The sequence below is a fragment of the Cydia amplana genome, chromosome Z (assembly GCF_948474715.1).
Source record: "Cydia amplana chromosome Z, ilCydAmpl1.1, whole genome shotgun sequence".
Lineage (NCBI taxonomy): Eukaryota > Metazoa > Arthropoda > Insecta > Lepidoptera > Tortricidae > Cydia > Cydia amplana.
The window spans coordinates 27,395,391-27,415,308 of record NC_086096.1 but is presented as its reverse complement, the minus strand read 5'-3'; the positions used below and the strand labels follow the sequence as shown (position 1 = coordinate 27,415,308).

Here is a 19,918-nt window from a genome sequence, read left to right as displayed (position 1 = left end):
TCATATGACAAGTACATATATAATAGATGGTCAAGCAAATCTTGTCCGTAAAAAAGGCGCGAAATTCAAATTTTCTACGGACGATATCCCTTCGCGCCTACATTTTTCAAATTTGCTGCCTTTTTCTACTGTTAAGATCTGGTTGACCAAGTATAATAAAATTAATAAACTTACCCGATAATCCACGCTTATTATATAATCTTTGTTTTTCCTCTGATTATGGAATGTCTGGTCTTCTCAATTCTTCTTATTTTCAGCATACTCCTTTCCATTCCCATAGAACATTTTAAAGTGCGCCTTTTTCTACTGACAAGTTGGGTGTGTTTCAATCAGGGATGTTGCGAACATTCGCATCCGCATCCGCAACCACGGAACTTCCGCATTATTTTCAACATCCGCATCTGCATCCGCATCCGCATAAAATCGATGCGGAGCTTATGCGGATGCGGATGTCGAACAAGTCGGTACAGGAACGTCTTAGCGGCGGCGTAAGTGCTAGGTAATTTCGTCATTACCTATAACGAAATCGTCTAGATCCAGAAAAGTCGGCCAAGTTACTGTTTATTAAATATAACGCAGCTATATTCTTGCTCAAATACTAAACGTTTCGTTTTTTTTTTTTTAATAAATAAATACTAAAAATGTAATATTTGACGTTTTCTAAGTACCTAATCTTGACATCCGCATCCGCATCCGCATCCGCGGATGTGAGCCTTTTTAATATCCGCATCCGCATCCGCATCCGCGGATGTCCATAAATCTGCATCCGCAACATCCCTGGTTTCAATATATCACCTGCCGCAGTATCGATATGTTACATGGGCCTGTTTAAACTGCCATGTACGTCACTAGTAATCAACTTTTCTGTCGCGATCACAGTAGAGTAGATACGCGAGCGAGAGTGAAGCGGGAATTTAGCAATCGGCCGGCAGCCGCTGGCTTGGCTTGGTTTGTTGCTGGTTATCGGCGTAGCGACGTGGACCGATATTCAAAGCTTCGATTTTTTATGTTTTCTTTAGGGTAAGTGAATTTTTCCCAGATACGCTACTAATAAACTCTACTGTTATTTTTAGATTAGCTACATGTTACAGCTCCAGCGAGTAACAAACCGTGTTTTTTTAATATGCAGTGTAATATAAATCATGTCTGCGTATTTTTGCGAGCGAGTTATTGAACTCTACTCGGCATCTTTTTGTGGCATGCATTAAAGGTACAGAACGCATTTTAATTCAACGGACGTTGTAATTATGTTCCATTCAAAACTTCCCTAAGTTTCTATATTGTTGTAGTTTGTGTTGTTTTATTTATATATACGGTGCATATTAAAAATACTGCTAGTGAAACTAATTACATTTCAACATTTACATTTAATTATAACTTTTTTTTCACCCGTGGGTATGTTTTTGGGGTAGCATAGGTAAAAACTACCTAAACGATAATTTTAGATGAATACTTAATGGTTTTTTAATTTTTAGTTTATTATATAAAATTATACTTTTAAGTTAGTTTTTGAGATTGGGTCACTGTAATTAATTTAATTTGCCATAAAAACATGGGTACTTATTAATTAAAAGGAGATGATAATGATGTGTTGCAGATAAAGGTTATCATACTAGCCCTGTTTGACCTGCTTCAATCTTAAAAAGAATACCAAAGCTGCAGAAAAAAACCCTTGTTTTTATAAATGAATTCAATTTTAAATCTATAGTTTGGCCAGGGAGTCTCTTTTAAAAAAGAGACATAGAATCATACTGTCTTTGTCTTACGCTAGTACTTGCACCAAAAATATGGGGATGAGTATAGTTTTTAGGGTTCCGTACCCAAAGGGTAAAAACAGAACCCTATTACTAAGACTCCGCTGTCCGTCCGTCCGTCTGTCACCAGGCTGTATCTCACGAACCATGATAGCTAGACAGTTGAAATTTTCACAGATGATGTATTTCTGTTGCCGCTATAACAACAAATACTAAAAACAGAATAAAATAAAGATTTAAGTGGGGCTCCCATACAACAAACGTGGTTTTTGACCGAAGTTAAGCAACGTCGGGCGGGGTCAGTACTTGGATGGGTGACCGTTTTTTTGCTTGTTTTGCTCTATTTTTTGTTGATGGTGCGGAACCCTCCGTGCGCGAGTCCGACTCGCACTTGGCCGGTTTTTTTTTACTGACAAATTTGGTTTGCCAAACTAAATATAACAGTTTTCTACTACTATAAAGAGAGAGAGAGAAAGAGACTTCTGTGAACATTCACATATCTCTTTCTTGCACTCGCACTATCAGCCCTAAGAATTAGTTTGTCTTTATTTTCAGCTATAGGTACTACTGCTACAACCCATTTTTAAAGTAACCAATCTTTTTAATAATTTGTAAAAGTTCTTATTTTTATTTATTTGTTAGGAGTTTTTCATTATTGATGACATTTATGAGAATTGTTGCTTGCTTCCAGCTGTTAGAATGTGTGGTTGCACCAGGATCCTCAGAGCATGCAAGCCGCTGCCCCCGTCATGGCACCTGCGGCTCTACAGCTCTTCTTCCACTCCCCCCACTGTCCCCGGAGTGCCTTATAAGAAACTCACTGTAGGCATACCTAAAGAAATTTGGAATGAAGAAAGAAGGTAGGTATCTTATTAAATTTTAATAAAAACAACTATTAAAAGTCCAGCTAGGCACTTAATGATTATTAATAACGACTAACTTCCGGTTGAATTGAAAATGGTATCCAGAGGCATACAATTAATTATAATATTTTTCTCCCTTTCCACTGTGTGAAGTACTTACATAAAGTAATACATTTACAGGGTGGCCGTTGTACCAGCAGTAGTTAGCAAATTAGTAAAAAAAGGTTTTAGTGTTAATGTTGAAGAGAATGCTGGATTTTCGGCCAACTTCAACAATAAGTTATATGAGGAGGCTGGTGCCAAAATTACCTCTACAAAGGATACATTCCTACAATCTGGTAAATATTATAAATATAACTAATTTTACATGTGTTATTGATGTGTGCACCCATATTTTTACACTTGACTGTACCTGTCAATTTCAAATACCTAGGTACCAACTACGAACTAAGTATAAGTATAATAATGGTAGCAAAGATAATATAATCACTACGTTTTAGATAGGTATGTACTTTCATATCGTCTTACACGGAAACACGACACCAAACCCCCACTTATCACTCAACGTGCAAAATCATAATTTACTTTGCCACACATGTGGATAAAATCAACTTTCTCACCAGTTTATAAGAACAATCAATCAGAGCCTTTACCTTCAATTAACTTCTTAATTTTCTACCAATTAACATTGAGGTACTATGTAATATATATATATCTATCTATCTATCTAAGTAAATGACAAATAACACGTAAAAGAAAATCACGTTAAGACCGAAAAGTTAATTCGAACAGATTGCGTCTTGTGAATCCCTAGCAATGTTCCGATTGCTCAGTAATTATGACGTCTTTACAGTAGGTACAGTTCCATCACCCATTCCACTATTGGTACACATACATACCTATACGTACAAAGTCGCCTAATATGTATAAAGAAATAATGAGTACTTAAGTGTTACTTCCGTCGTCTTTTTCACTGGCCACCATCTTGCATCAGTGTATTGGTAAATTAATTTAGAAAATAAAAACGTAATGTATTGTTTTCTATACCTCGATATTTGTTTTGGCAATGTATTCCCCCCTGCACGCCCTTAACTTAACTTAAGACACTTTAAAATGTACCAGCCATGCTTAAGAATTGGTCTTGATGTATTTTTTTTCTCTATGTCTTGATATATGCGCACATGGAGTCAAGTTGTAACAAATACATATATACATTCCATTAAAATAGAAACGAAGCAAAAACAGTTACATTTTTATAACAGGTTTCAGTGAGTTTTTTTATTTTAGCATCAGTATTTATTGTATGCTAATCATCTTTTACTGATCAATCATTGGCGACAATAAAAACTTCTTTGCTTTGTTTCAGATATAGTTCTAAAAGTCCGTCCACTTTTAGATAATGAACTTCCAAATGTAAGGGATGAAAGTACTTTAATATCATTCTTATATCCTGCACAAAACCAAGACTTAATCAAGAAACTTGCTGGCAAGAGGATTAATGCGTTTGGTAAAGTATAAGTTATAATTATGTACATATTAAGAATATGTTTATTTATGAACTATTATTAAATTAAACAAATTAAAACTACCTATACTAACATTAAAATAAAACTACTTAAAAATTAAACAACACTAGAAAAAAAAATTACTGTATCAAGTAGTTGGTTAGTACTTATGGCTATTTATAATATCATGTATATTTTTAAACCGGCAATATTAAGTATAAAATATCCAAGCCTACCGAGAACCTTCGCTGCGGTCGTTGGATGAGAGGCAATGCACGACACGCCCGTCGTGTGACAGATCTTTAGATGAGGCTTTAGTCTAACTGGTGCAATTGACGAAGAAAAACGAAGATTATCTATTGCACCCTAACTCAAAACGCAGCCAAGACCACTTTTTGGTTTTACCCAAGTTTAGCCGACTAGTCTTGTGCTTGTATTCTTTATAGTAGATCTCGTGAAAAGTCGTAATTTCTTCTCGTTGATCGAAGCTTATTTGTGCAGCGATGGACTGCGTGCCGCGCATCAGCCGCGCGCAGGCGTTCGACGCGCTGAGCTCCATGGCCAATGTCGCCGGCTACCGCGCCGTCATCGAGGCTGCCGCCAACTTCCCCAGGTTTTTCTCTGGTACCACACAATTTATTTACCTACTATTTTATAAAACAGATATTCTAATACTTAACAAATTGTTGTAAAGAACCGGTTGTAAATAATTGACAGCGAATTCGATTAAAATGTAAAGTGGTCAATTGGTGGGAGGAGGCGTAGTATTGAGCTAAAAATTTGCATACATATGTAAATCGGGTACACAATGCAATATTATGGAACTATCGAGCTGATCTGATGATGGAGACAGGAAATGGCCATAGGAACTCTGTGATGAAACAACGCAACCTAATTGTGTTTGGGGTTTTTAGAATTGTCTCGATGAGTATTAGTTGCCTATAGTAAGAATAAAAGTACAGTCAGCGATAAAAGCTTGTACAAAAAAGGATTGTTTGCCAAAAACTTATATCCTGAAGGAGTGCAGTGTACGAGTGTACCTTCCTAGAAGCTCGTTTCGATAATTAGGGCTCATTTACGTACTCTAGTACTCGTATACGATTTTAGTTACATTGCGGACCATTGAGGTTACGTCAATTCAGCCGGCCGATCAAATGACGCAATGTAATGTAACTCGCATTGCGAGCTCTCGCACCGTCTAAATGAGCCTACCTAGTAGTGAGGTGAACGTCCTATACTAAAAGGCCGTACGCAGGTCAGATGACAGCGGCGGGGCGGGTGCCGCCGTGCCGCGTGCTGGTGGTGGGCGGCGGCGTGGCGGGGCTGGCCGCGGCCGCGCAGGCGCGCTGCATGGGCGCCGCCGTGCGCGCCTTCGACACGCGCCCCGCCGTGCGCGAGCAGATCGAGAGTCTCGGCGCGCAGTTCATCACTATGGATGTTAAGGTCAGTGTGCGTATGTGTGCATCACAGATCTAATCTACAATGCAAGATAGGTATTCAAATATTGACGGCGCCAAATATAAGGGTGCAATTACATTGGGACGTTCACCAAATGCGGTCGCCCAATCAAGGTAGGAGGCATCCGGCATTGTTTTTATATAGACTCATTTACATACACATGACATGACCAATCCATTGCCATTGTTTTTAAAATTTTGGAATGACAAACAAACTTATAATCGATGAAAAAGTCTAGGTACACACAAGTCACACAACAACACAATCCAAACTTACTCGCAACCAACTCGTCACATTTTGGCATTTACTCGATGATTTTCTTTATAATTGTTTTTTTGGGTGTTATTGTTACGGTTATAGGTAAGGTAAACGTTCCAATGGTTAACACTTAGACGGAAGTACTAGCGTTTCATTAAAAAATACCAAATTATATATTTTTTCGTATATCCGAAAGTGAAAGTTATATGAAACGATTTAATCCGAATCGTTTAAGATCTGTAAAATTTTAAACATTACTACTAGTCCGTTTTCTATTGGGAAGGCTTGTATGGAGACGTATATATTTTTGAGTACAGCAATGCCATTTGGTAGGGGTATTATACACGTCCACCTGAGCCCAAAACGCCCGGTAGCCAATTTGAACTCCGTGTCCGATGGGGGGGCAAAGTACAGAGCTCCCGGTGCTCAGAAAAAAAATTCTGGCGGATTAGTTTGGACCTTTAAGCCAAGTTTGGTATCTTTATCAAGTAACTAGATGATGCCCAATTCATTCCCCATACCAGTTTTTTAGGGTTCCTTAGCAAAATATGACGCAATTCTTAAAATAATAAACCTATTTAATAATCATAAATGCTTGTTACCATTTACCGTTAAATATAATTTAAAAACAAAAGCATATCATATCATACACAGTAAGTTCTAATTAGTCTTTCAGAACTTTCGTATTTTCTCTACAGTCTAAAATAAATGATTCCGGTTCGTTACAGCCAAATATCATAATGCCCTTTTACATATTTTTTCTACTCCCGTACTTTTATTTGTCATTTAAAGGGTCGTGCACACACCTTTAAACTCCTATCTTATAGTTATGAAGACAAGTCTTAGTCTAATATTCCACAAAAAAGTATTTGTGCATACACGCAGTATCTTTTTCGCAAATACCGAATTATTATTAAGAATGAAAGTGAAAATGCATTAGGTTCATAATTACCAAAATTCAAAAAAGCCTTTTGTTGACAGGCCCAAAGATCAAAATGACACTGTCTCATAATAATACCTAAAATTTTAACAACGCAGTATTTTTAGTGTTACGTATTTATAAATGTAAATAATTAGTTTAGTTAATAACAACAAGACGAAAATTGGGATGCCGTTGATAATTAATTTAATTACTCATTGCTTAAAAACTGTAATCTTCAACATAATTTTAAATATTTTCCATAGATACTGAGTTTTAGATATTTTGACAATGTGACGTTTTTAGATCGATCTAGTTAATTTGAGTTTTAGACATTTTGGGAAATGGTATAATTGAAAATTTATCAAAACACGATCAAGTCAAGTTTTAGACATTTTGGGTAATGGTAGAATTGAAAATTTGTCAAAACGCGATAGAGTCTAAATGAATTATAGTCATATTAAGAACACGGTAATTTAAGAAGTAGGCTTAAGTCATTTCGAGCTTTAGACATTATGAGAATAATCTGTTTTGACATTCTGATATTTTAGGAACACGTTATGATATTTGGCTGTAACGAACCGGAATCAAATAAAGTACGTAGGGACCTGTTTTAAGTGACATCAGCTATAACCAGATTAGGATCCATTCTTCGTTCGGGAGCAGAAGAGAAAAGCCTTTTTTTGTGTGGATACGACTGGTTTTAAAATAATATTAATCTGGTTTGCTGTTGCTACTTTTGCAAGTAACCTTATATAGGTACTTAGTACTTATAATACCTAGGTACCTGGTGTGTGTAATGTGTATGATATGACCTGAATAGGATGAACACGCGCGGTTTACTCTAACATGTACTCGCGCATTTAGTAGCTGATGCCCCATGCCCCAGCTGTTAACGATGTTACATAAGTAATATTGTTTGATATGTCAGTGTCCAGTAAACAGAACCGACCACTTTGATAAGATGTTTTATTACCTACTCTTAATAACTTGTTGTTTAGTACGTATTTGTTCACAGTTTAAAAACTCACATACTTAGTTATTTAGACTTGAATACCTTTATCTCTCTATAAATATCCCGAAGTGCTAAAGCCGACCGCTTTCTTCATCACCTGTACATACAAATAACTAAGATGTACTTCTAAGAATCATTAAATTCATTATGAAATATAAGAATATCATGAACGTTACTGTCCAACATTTCAACAGATATTTTACGCACCTTTGTCCACTCTATGAATGATATCTGACCACAGTGATCACGATGCACAATGCAACGGAGGTTAGGTGCGGTGTCGTATTTATTAAGATCATTTGACGTGCATAGTAATAGATGGGACATAGCTAGTAGCTAATATTTACTCAATTTAGTCTAGTTTTGCGTTTGGTCCAGCAGCAGGTACCTAATACTAGAGGTCCCGATGTTCTTTTAAATGGACAAACTCAAATCTAATTCTGAACTATAATTAAAAACTGCTAAATGACTCTGGGAATTAGGAAGATAAATAGGAAAATAGGTAGTGAAAATAAATGATTACGCTTGGTGTGCCTGCTTGTATCTACTGTTGAAAAACTCCTCGAAATTTAATAATAATAATAATATTTTATTAGTGTTTTTTATTTTACTTTTATATTCATATTCTAAAAAAACCTAAACTAAGAAGATAAGTAAATAAAGATCATAATAATATAAACTACCAGCTTAGGCTCCGAAATCGAAATCTTGTAGAAAATAATAATATTCTTTATTGCAACCATGGTATTGATACAGTTCTTATAAATAGAGTAACAGAGTATCTCATGGATCCTGGCAAGGGCATAACAAATTATTAACATAATAACATTAGATAGGTAAGGTATGCAAACAATACGTAGGTATTTGCTCGCTATTTGATAGCTTAGATAACATGTATATGTAATAATATTTGCCGCGGTATTTTTCGAGGCCGAAGAAGCCGAATATATCGCAAAATCAATATTATTAAGTCATCATTCATTTAGAAAACATATTTATCGATCGATTGATACGAAATTATCGAACACGGGGAACACGGATAATAATCAGCAATAGTTTTATCAATAACGATGAAAGCTTTCTTTAGGTACTTATGTATAATTTCGCGCCCCTCGGCGTATCGTAGAACTAGAAGATAACTAGTTATACCTACACAGAACTGCGAACTTTGCTGACCCAAATACGATAATTTAGAAGAAATCCTCTTATACTTACTTTACACCACAAAACCAGCGCCATTTCCTTTGCACTGTTTCATTCATTATTGCTTATACAGGAGGATGGTTCAGGCGAAGGTGGCTACGCCAAGGAGATGAGTGAAGAGTTCCTTAACGCCGAGAGGGCCCTGTTAGGGAAGGAGGCAAGAACTTCTGATGTCGTTATAACTACTGCTCTCATCCCCGGCAAGCCCGCGCCCCTGCTCATTTTAGAGGTTTGTTCATCTCCTAATAAATAATTATAATACTAAGTTAGCAGCTAGTATGACTACATGATACATACAAATCGTAGAACATGCTTTAACTACTACTAAGTAAGTTTTTAGTTACGAAATATAATCCGATCTTTCGCATTATTCTCACGTAATTCAACCATCAAATTTTTTTTTTAATTCAGTGATATCTAGCAACTGAGAATTTTTTCCTACCTGTGGTATTAACTGAGAAAAAGTCCGAGTTACCACCAACCAATCTACATCTGATAATTCGTAAACTTCATTGACCCTTGGTGGAATGATGGTATCAAACGTGCGACGCCTACCCTTTTAATCGTTGAACATACGCATCACAGTGCAAACTTGTTTGGGTACCTTAGGACGCGGTCCGCGACATGGCAGCGGGCAGCGTGATTGTGGACCTGGCGGCGGAGATGGGCGGCAACGTGCAGACCACCAGGAAGGGCGCCGTCGCCACGGTGCACGGCGTCACGCACGTCGGCCTCACCGACATGCCCAGCAGGATGCCGGCGCATGCTTCCACGCTCTACGCTAACAATATCTCTGGACTGCTCCTTAGCATGGGTTGGCATTTTTATTGAATTAGCTTCTTGCATGAATTAAAAAAAAATGGGAATCGGATCTACTTCCCAGGTGATTCAAATGTTTCTAATAAACCTGATTTCTATTATATCCCAGTCACTTACAAATTGCAAAAATCGAGCGTGATGTAACGTCATCTCACTCAGGGCTGCGCCAAAATGTATGCAAAAGAATCATAATGAATAAGTTTTTATTTATTTATTTATTACTATTCGGCGATCCAACAGCTGTTAACATGTTAATAGGTTTTATAAATGTGATACAAAAAGCCAATTACAGGTTCTCAGGTTTTTCCCTATTTACGCCGTAAAAATGCGTTTAAGTATATAGTTGTCATACATTTGTACTATAATATAAGGAATATATATTTGGGCAAAACATTTTTAAACTAGAATATCTTTACAAAAATGTAAAAAAATGCGGTTTTCACATTCTTAGATTACTTTCGTGTTGTTGAATGTGATTATTGAATTTTATTTATTTCAATCCCGTGCAGAACCAAAACATTTTCACAGAATTGATGCAGTAGGTATATACGAGATTACATATATTTTAATAAATTTTGTTTAATTAATTTACAAATATGTTATTATATGAGCACGTCTTAGCACCTGATAACATGAATTGTATATTTTACCAGGCACGAACGACCACTTCCACATCGACCTGGAGGACGAGGTGACGCGCGGCGCCATCGTGCTGAAGGCGGGCGAGCTGCTGTGGCCGGCGCCGCCGCCGCGCAGCATGGCCGCCGTCACCGCCGCGCCCGCCGCCGCCGCCGCGCCCGCTAAGGCCGAACCGCCCAACCCTTTCAATCACACTCTCAAGGACTCTTTCTTGTATTCCACTGGTAAATTTACCAATACTCTTTATCAATATCTACGGGTATTGTCGCAAATATATTATCTCCTTCAACGGAGTTAAGAGGTTTGCAACTTTGAGTATTGTTTTTAAAGTCGCAAATACCTTATTTTCTTCAAATGCCTACGAGCCTATGTAAATTTCTTATACAAAGTGCCCACGAGGAGTCCACTCATTTCTGAGGCCGAGAGAAGGAAAAAATGTCATATATGATATGAGCTTAGGTCAATCGCGCGTTTTTTTTCTTCCGTTTTTTTTCTTCCGTTTTTTGTATGTATTTGTACATGAAATGTAAATGCTATTTGTAAAACTGTCATTCAAAAAGACTTTTTTAAACCTAGTTTTTGCAAAGTGTACTTGTTACTTTTTGATATCTGCATCAAAATTTTACATATAACCGCTTCACTCTGATGACTATGAATTTTTTTTAATGCTCAGGGCTGGCTTCGCTAATTGGCTTGGGCATCGCATCGCCCAACCCTGCATTCACAACCATGACAACGACACTCGCTCTATCAGGTATGTACCAAAACCATTGTGTTGTGGTTATATGTGCGTTTGTGTCGGGCAAGGCACACCTCCACAGCTGTTTCGCGCGGCAAGTTCGTAGCGAGGCGGAACGCATTTGAAATGTGATCTCTCATCCGTTAGGCGTGGTGGGCTACCACACGGTGTGGGGCGTGGTGCCCGCGCTGCACTCGCCGCTCATGTCCGTCACCAACGCCGTGTCGGGCATCACGGCCGTCGGCGGGCTGCTGCTGATGGGCGGCGGCTACGTCCCCGACACTCCGGTGCAGGTACCGATCACGCGCATTTCCTAGTTTTGCGTGCCTAATTTAAAATTACGCTTACGGATTTCACTGTTTACTAAATTTGTTTTGTGGTGCGGTTGCTAGCTGTTGTATCAGTGAACCAGATTATGAGAATGAAATTATTTTAGATTTTATTGCAATTTATTACTCTCTGCTTTGTACCGATTTCATCGTTAACGCTTAGCAGCGTTTTGTTTAGAGATATTAATTAATTTGCACAATTCAAAAGAAGAAAAAATTGCGAAATTAACGCTTTAAAAAAGCCATATTCTACCTATATTATTCATCTATCAGGCAAATATTCTTTTAGAATATGTTCATACGTTTTAATGAATTTGTTTTATGCATGAGTTTGTTTACATGTATTTGATTTGGTACTCAGCGGGGACCTTTAACAATGGCAGTGGTATTTCTAAACTTATCTACTTTTTTGCCCTATCATTGTAAAATCTTGTTATTTTTGGGCGGACACGAAATGCTCGGCTTCGTGTGGCTTGCAAGAAATTAGTATCTCTCGTTGCTGTCTGTGGCACACACTTGATGACAATAGATTAACAGTTCCCCCGCTTGGTCACCAAACAACCTTGTACTGTTTTTCGGTTTGTGTTACATGCAGTTTTTTTGTTTTGTAGTGGTTAGCGAGCACGGCCGCTCTCATCTCGTTTGTGAACGTGTTTGGTGGATTCTTAGTCACCCAGCGCATGCTTGACATGTTTAAAAGGTATTGTTTTTGCGCGATAGTATTGCTTGTGTTGTTTGCAAACGAGGGATTACTACGAGGGCTCTGTTTCAGACCCGGTGACCCCCCGGAATATGGATACCTATACTCCATCCCAGCAGCGGCCTTACTTGGAGGTTACCTAGTTACAGCTATGCAGGTAAGTAAGATAATCATATAATAAAACACATGTCACTACTAGTTTACTTCTCTTATTAGCGTCGGTGTAAGAAATTAATGCTAATTCCTTGCCTCTTATAAATAAGATATACTTAACCGTTATCTAGGGCAATAAAATACAAGAAGACGGCACTTGCCAAATGTCGCACTTTCCAGGTTTACCATGTTTGTTCTTCTACCCGCCCCCCTTCTACTAATGGAGTCAATTAGTTTTACAAGTTTATGTTATATTATTGAGTGTCCTGGCAGGGCTACCCCGAAGTTCACCAAATGGCGTACTTGGCGTCCTCGCTGTGCTGCGTGGGCGCGCTGGCGGGGCTCAGCTCGCAGACCACGGCGCGCAAGGGCAACTATCTCGGAATGGTAAACATTAGTTTCATGTTACTGACGCTTAATCATTGCCAACCTTCATGGACTTAACGTTGCTAATATATAACTACGACTCCATAACAAGCTGACCTATCTCGTATTTACGCAAGTGCACACATTCACAACTTGAAGGGGTCAATGGCTCAAGACCGTAAAGTGTGTATGAGGAATCGCCTGTCATGAAGTCACAGATCGTCTTAGGGGCTGTTCATAAATTACGTCATCTGTTTTTGACCAAAAATGATTCGAATGATCCTGTTTCCTCCTACGTCATCATCCGATGTCCAGACCCAGAGAATGATTAGAAAAGGCATTCGTAAGTCAATTACATAGTGAAAAACCACTACATTACTAAGTTACTTTTATTCCTGCACTTATAACTTAAGTATTTATTACCTTACAAATTCGAAAGACAATATTTGTGTTAAAAATGTATTATACAGTTGACAATACAACGTGACAACTCGGGTTAGCTTTTCACTGATGATGTGGATGTTTGACGATTCTTTAGAAATATGAGGTTGCTAATATGCTTCTGATTTAAAATGTAATTCCAAAAGTGCACCTTGCATAACTTAATGTTGTTATTCGGTAGATTGGCGTCGCGGGGGGCATTGCGGCGACGTTGGGCGCGCTGACGCCTAGTGCCGAGGTGCTGGCGCAAATGTTGGGGGTCGCCGGCATCGGTGGCCTGCTAGGAGGCACGATCGCTAAGAAAATCGAGATTACGGACCTGCCCCAACTCGTTGCTGGTTTCCACAGGTAGATCAAATTCAAACACATAGGGTACGATCAATCTAAGCCAAACATCTCGTTTTGCGCTGGTGCTTTATCCATTGAAATCTTACTTATACGTTTTTATGCCCTTGTAACTCGCAGTGACACAATGTTGCCAGTGCGCACCGCCAGGCAGCAAGAGTCAAGTCTCGGAGTTTTCTACTACAGTACGCATTTAGGCGGATTTAGTGAAACTGAAACGTGAAAAATCAATACCATTATTAACCGCCAACACGCTCCCCGACTTCGTTTAAGTTAGAACTAAATATGTCGTATTAGTTTGACATTCTTGTTTCGGATAAACGAATGAGTTACCGTATTGTAGCTTGGTGGGCATGGCCGCAGTGCTGACGTGCCTGGCGACCTACATGCACGAGTTCCCGGCCATGGCGCTCGACCCCACGGCCGCCACGCTCAAGACCTCACTGTTCCTCGGAACATACATTGGAGGAATTACTTTCACGTAAGTTGACACCCTCTAACCATATATGTTTTTGCTTTTAACCAGGAGTTGATCGAGATTAGCCAGGTAGTTGTAGACGTCCGTGTGCTCGTCACTGTTCCCAGTACATGTCATCTTTAAACTTTCATCCTTAGCAATAGAGGTGACAGCAACTATGGGACCAACTCAAAAATTTTACCCTCCCATAGAAAATGGACCAGCCATAATGTATGAAACAGCGAAATTTTTTGTTACGATTTCGGGGTTGGTCCCACAGCAACTTTTAGCTCAGTATAACCCCAAAACCTCCCTAGCAACGGGAATGCAGTTATTCTTTAGCCACATTGTATATAAATTCATATTCCGTGTCTACTTGACCATTCTGTTTTAACTATCAGGAAGATTGATGTTGTGTCACTGACAATCCAACCTCTAGACTGAGCTTAGGCCAATTCTTTCATGAAACCGATGCTGCCAAAAATACGGGGGTGCGGGGGGACGAAGTGAGCGAATCCCGTGCCGTGATTGGTGCGTTAAAAGACACGGACCAACCACGGCACGGGATTGACTCGAAGATGGAGTAACGCTACCGTATGTGTGGCAGAGGGGGTAGCGCGACTATGCTATGTTTAGAGGTTGGATTGTCTGTGTGTTGTGTTTATGATGTAAGTGTTACGAGCGCTCGGTATGGTTCCAGCGGTTCGCTAGTAGCGTACGGCAAGCTGCAGGGGTCGCTGTCGTCGGCGCCGCTGCTGCTGCCGGGCCGGCACGCGCTCAACGCGGCGCTGCTGGCGGGCTCGCTGGGCTGCGGCGGCGCGCTGCTGGCGCTGCCCGGCGCGCCCGGCCTGCCGCTGCTGTCCGCCGCCGCCCTGCTCAGCGGCATACAGGGGATCACGCTCACGGCTGCTATCGGAGGCAAGTCTATTGTAATCGAGGAAACCTTTGTCTACTGGAATAGATTTCCGAACTTTCGCCAGGTGACAACCTTCTGTTAGTGCATAAAACAGCGTTCAATGATATATAACCGTTACTGTATGTTTATAAACGCGTTAAAATTTTACGTTTATTAAGTCTGTAGTTGTTTCGTCTCCAGCAGTACTGTTTTATAGTTGCCTTATTAATTACATCCTGCAATACCTGGTTCAACTATGCTTCCCGAACGCAAACGCTGTATCCGTGTCTTATACGAACTGCAGAATACCAAATCTTTGCCAAACTAAAGGATAATCGACATAATTTGGTTACAAGTGTTGTTCATGTGCAATATGAATGAAAGGGATATTAGATCTGTTGTAATACGCAGGAGCCGACATGCCGGTGGTGATCACAGTCCTGAACAGCTACTCGGGCTGGGCGCTGTGCGCCGAGGGCTTCATGCTCAACAACTCGCTCATGACCATCGTGGGCGCTCTCATCGGCAGCTCCGGTGCCATTCTGTCCTACATCATGTGCAAGGTACGTAATCTGACTTGAGCCTATAACGATATCAGAATTTAGACAAAATTAAACCCTATCACTTTGTAATGAACTTAAAAGAAACATAATAAATGCCTCCTTAAAAACATAATAAATGCATACGTCGTATGTTTGGTGTTCCTGTTCAATCACGCAATTGTGTTGTTGTTGTAATGCTTATATTATGCCTTTCGTCCTAACTGTTCTGAAGTGACTTTCAATTTCTACATGGTCAGCGTCACTGATATCCGACGCATATCTAAAGCCTAACAAATAATAAAGAAGTTATTTCATCAATGTAAAAATTGATACTGAAAAATACTGTACTAGCTACAAGTTTTTTAAGTAGCCACTTACAATGTTATGTTTTCACCTACAATGTTATGCTTCCAGTTAATAGGATGTGTTAAAAATGTAATAATAGGCTACATGACTAATTTTCATTTATGGTATCAATCGATCGGGTTTGTTTTTAGGATCAAATGTCTATATATATATATATAGGACCCATTGCATTAAAGTAACACAAAAGTCAGAAATTGTAGTCAAAGGCCGACAATTGCACTTCACTCGCGAAACGCCCTATACAAAACGGCAAGGGAACGTGACGTCAAGATCTCTGGGAGTCCATCTTGTAGTATGGACAAAACAAGAAAATTGCGTTTTTGTTGGTGAAATATTGCGTTTATGTATATAGTTGCTATACAATATTTTTTTGGATGAAATGTAAGGAATCGAATGGTACCCTTACTTCTATCGTTTTTGGAAGTTAAAAAAAAAAACTAAAATTTTGAAACTTTCAGGTCCTCTATTTTTGTAATTTTTCAATATTTTATTTGAATACCCACATTATTGTGATAAATTGCTCGTTTGCTATTTTACTAGATTTTGTTATAAAATTGAACATGTGTCATCATCCCTATTGTAGGCGATGAACCGCTCGCTGGCTAACGTGATCCTGGGCGGGTACGGCGTGACGAGCGGCGGGTCGGCGCGGCCGGCGGGCGCCGCGCACACCGAGCTCAGCGTCGACTCCGTCGCCGACCTCATCGCGCGCGCCTCCAACATCATCATTACACCCGGTAAAGCTTTGGATTCCTCCGAAAACGGTGCCGTCATATTACGGCCGCTATATAGCGTTGACTGACGTCACTAGAACGTTATCTATGTAAACAAGATGGCGCGGTTTCCTAGACGGCGTTACGTTACGTTGATTGTCAACGTAACGTAAGATGACGGCCGTCATGACCTTGTCGATAGTTTCGTGAACGTTTTATTAGATAGCGGTGACGCCATTTTGAATAAATGACACGAGATTTGAATAAATGATTCCGTACTACGATTATTTTCCTCTTCTGATATTTCATCCTCCAAGTAAATTATAGATGATCAAGCAAATCTTGTCAGTAGGAAAAGGCGCGAAATTCAAATTTTCTATAGGACGTTATCCCATCGCGCCTACATTTTTCAAATTTGCCGCTTTGACCTTGGTGGATGACGGTGTGTTATGACGCCGTGGTACTTTCCACATGTCGCCACCGTAAAGACGGCCGTCTTTTGCTGCCGCTATATGACGGCCGTCATATGACGGCACCGTTTTCGGAGGAATCCAAAGCTTAAACAAGCTCATATTTTACATTCTACATTTAAAGCTGTTCGCGATTGTTTGTAGTTCGTAAGGTGGAAGAAAGCCCCACCGTCGCCAGTAAGAGATAAATATTCCTAACAAACTGTTTCATCTTTAATGACCATGCTAAATAAAAGACGACTATCACGATTTTCGTCCACTGATCCGCCTGTTGCTGTCTATATTGCACGCGCATAATTATACTGCTGTCCCGCCCATGGCCGGCTGTCTAGGTCACTGTGCGAGCGGTATAGCAATATGATTATCCACGTCCAATAGAGATAGCAACAGATGGGTCAATGTACGAGAATCCTTGTGGTAAGCGTCTTATGATATTCTTTGCCCCATAGGTTACGGTCTGTGCGTTGCCAAAGCACAGTACCCAATCGCCGAGTTGGTGGACATGCTTAAGAAACAAGGCAAGAGGGTGCGCTTCGCGATCCACCCTGTTGCAGGTAATTTATTTATTGTATTAAAAGTCAGGTAAAATTGCAGGTAACTCCATATTTTAAGTATCTAGTAAATCATAATGGGAAAAAGGGAGAGAGGTAAAAAATGAAAATTGACTTACTTGCAAAGTGATACCGGCTTGCCTATGGATATGTTTGGCGGCGCGAAAACATATCTATAGGCAGGTCGGGGCTAATTTTGGCTTACATATTTCCTTTACAACCCTGCTCAAACATCCAAAAACAGACAAGCTGGTGGGAATCGGCTTTTATGGACGCGCCGGTACTGATACCCCTACTTATGTCCTAAAACAATAGAAAAAGGCCGAATGACCGAATACGAAAGAAGATATTTAAACCAAAATAATAATGGAGTAGATACAGTAGACTCTGTTCGGAAAGAGTCGTGGAATGTATTGCGCCCCATACATTCCACGACTCTTCTTTTTCCGCACAGACTCTAGTAGGTACGTTATGCACAGGTCGCATGCCGGGCCAGCTGAACGTGCTGCTGGCCGAGGCCGGCGTGCCCTACGATGACGTGTTGGAGATGGAGGAGATCAACGACGACTTCCCCGACACAGACCTAGTGCTGGTTATTGGTATGTCATTGAGTATTAGCATAGAGAAAAAAATACATAGAGTGCTCACTCCATACATCAGTTTTAGTACCAAAAAGACTATTAGCATCTAGCATCGAGTAGCGGAACTATCAGTACTGCTACTTGACAATAGATGTAGCCACCGACCGGAAAGTCTTATGCTGTTGAGATAAGACTTTCCGGTTGGTGCTACATCTATTGTCAAGTAGCAGTACTGATAGTTCCGCTACTCGATGCTAGATGTAGACACTGAAATTGGAGTATGTACACTGGAGTATGTACACTGATGTATGGAGTGAGCACTCTATGTATTTTTTTCTCTATGGTATTAGTAACGGGTCCATAATGACATCTAAATGAACCGGCCATGGTTTACAATAGGTTAAGTGGGCCATTTTTTTAAAGGTTGTCCCCTACACTTTTTTTAGAAATTTGTGAGATTCTATGTTATTTCTACTCAGAATCACGAGCTCTTTCTATCCTAATAGGAGAAAAAAAGTGTCCCAAGTTTTTTTCCCATTTCGTTACCATTTTTCATAGACTTTGTATGGCGGTTTCGGAATGCAAAGATCGAAAAATGTATGGAAATCTTGGGACACTTTTTTCTCCTATTAGGATCAAAAGAGCTCATGATTTTGTGTAGAAATAATATAAAAAATCCCAATTTTGAAAAAAAAAAGTGTAAGGGACAACTTTAAATAAAATGGCTCAAGTATGTTACCAATATATGCCTTGGGCAATGCTATAATGATTTTATGCTTGGCCCTATTGCGAAACATAATTAGCACCGATATGTATCTATTTATGAAACATTTAATTTTGCTGGAATTTGAAACGAAGTAATCTTACTTGTAGAACATGTTAAAGGATGATTTTATTGAACAGGTGCCAACGATACTGTGAACAGTGCTGCCGAGACCGACCCCAACTCTCCCATCGCCGGAATGCCTGTACTGAAAGTGTGGAAATCCCAACAGGTGCATCAGTCGAAACGCAATTCATGTAGTGACAAGTATCAAAGAATATTATATGATATCTTTGAATTTAAATATGTTAAGACATGTTATTTATTACAGTCAACTATTTTCTTCTTCATACTTTTTCTGACAATTCGTATTCGGTAAATAATCGTGACTACCCGTTACCCATTTCTCTATGTCTACGCTTTTCATAGTTACCTTCAAATCTAGAGGTAGGTCTTTTTTAATATGATCGTATATCAAATAACTAAAAAATCATAAACTTTTAGGTGGTAGTCATGAAACGATCCATGGGAGTTGGATATGCGGCAGTGGACAACCCGATCTTCTACAATCCGAACACGGCCATGTTGCTGGGCGACGCCAAGAAGACCTGCGACGCCCTCCTGGAGAGGGTCAAGCACCTCACCGCTTGAGCTCCATCAATTACACCCAAAGTGGACAATTACTTTAACTAGGTACACCTTAGTAATTGGGGATAAGATCTTTACTACTTAAACGAATAAGGCTGCAACTACTAATATGTGGGACTGATTTTATGTTAATGAAATGTATGTGATTGTTATTTAATTAATGGGTTCGACAAACACTCTTAATTATGAAATATATTGTCTACATATTCCAAACAATTCAACATCAGTGTAACAATATTACAATAAATTACTGTTGTAACTTGTAAGTGATATCTAATCTATCTATCTAGTCTGTTCTAGAAATATAATTGGTTGCCATAAAAATTATATACTCACTCAGTCTTCCATTCAATTATTGATACTTACAGATTTGTTCGTTTCTTTACAAATGACTGAGAACAAGTCAATCTTTTTTCATATTGTTGT

General features: G+C 39.4%; 1 protein-coding gene across 1 annotated transcript; it reads left to right on the top strand.

The window, feature by feature from the left end:
• The first annotated feature begins 893 nt into the window (after window positions 1–893).
• On the top strand, window positions 894–19,677 carry LOC134661683 (NAD(P) transhydrogenase, mitochondrial-like). Its single transcript, XM_063517840.1, has 23 exons — window positions 894–1,020; window positions 2,446–2,614; window positions 2,798–2,955; window positions 3,984–4,124; window positions 4,624–4,746; window positions 5,378–5,565; window positions 9,049–9,204; window positions 9,585–9,789; window positions 10,448–10,657; window positions 11,107–11,187; window positions 11,320–11,465; window positions 12,113–12,201; window positions 12,274–12,358; window positions 12,628–12,741; window positions 13,343–13,509; window positions 13,850–13,987; window positions 14,664–14,881; window positions 15,270–15,421; window positions 16,350–16,503; window positions 17,399–17,503; window positions 17,980–18,099; window positions 18,985–19,076; window positions 19,349–19,677. The coding sequence occupies exons 2-23, from the start codon at window positions 2,454–2,456 to the stop codon at window positions 19,493–19,495; spliced, it is 3,150 nt and encodes a 1,049-aa protein (XP_063373910.1). The 5' UTR covers window positions 894–1,020; window positions 2,446–2,453; the 3' UTR covers window positions 19,496–19,677.
• Window positions 19,678–19,918: the final 241 nt, after the last annotated feature.

Excerpts from the sequence above, each read along its gene's own strand:
- LOC134661683 (XM_063517840.1), top strand. The coding sequence starts at position 2,454 with ATGTGTGGTTGCACCAGGATCCTCAGAGCATGCAAGCCGCTGCCCCCG. Across the intron at positions 2,956-3,983 it reads GGATACATTCCTACAATCTG|ATATAGTTCTAAAAGTCCGT; the intron begins GTAAATATTATA and ends GCTTTGTTTCAG. Across the intron at positions 11,466-12,112 it reads TCCCCGACACTCCGGTGCAG|TGGTTAGCGAGCACGGCCGC; the intron begins GTACCGATCACG and ends TTTGTTTTGTAG.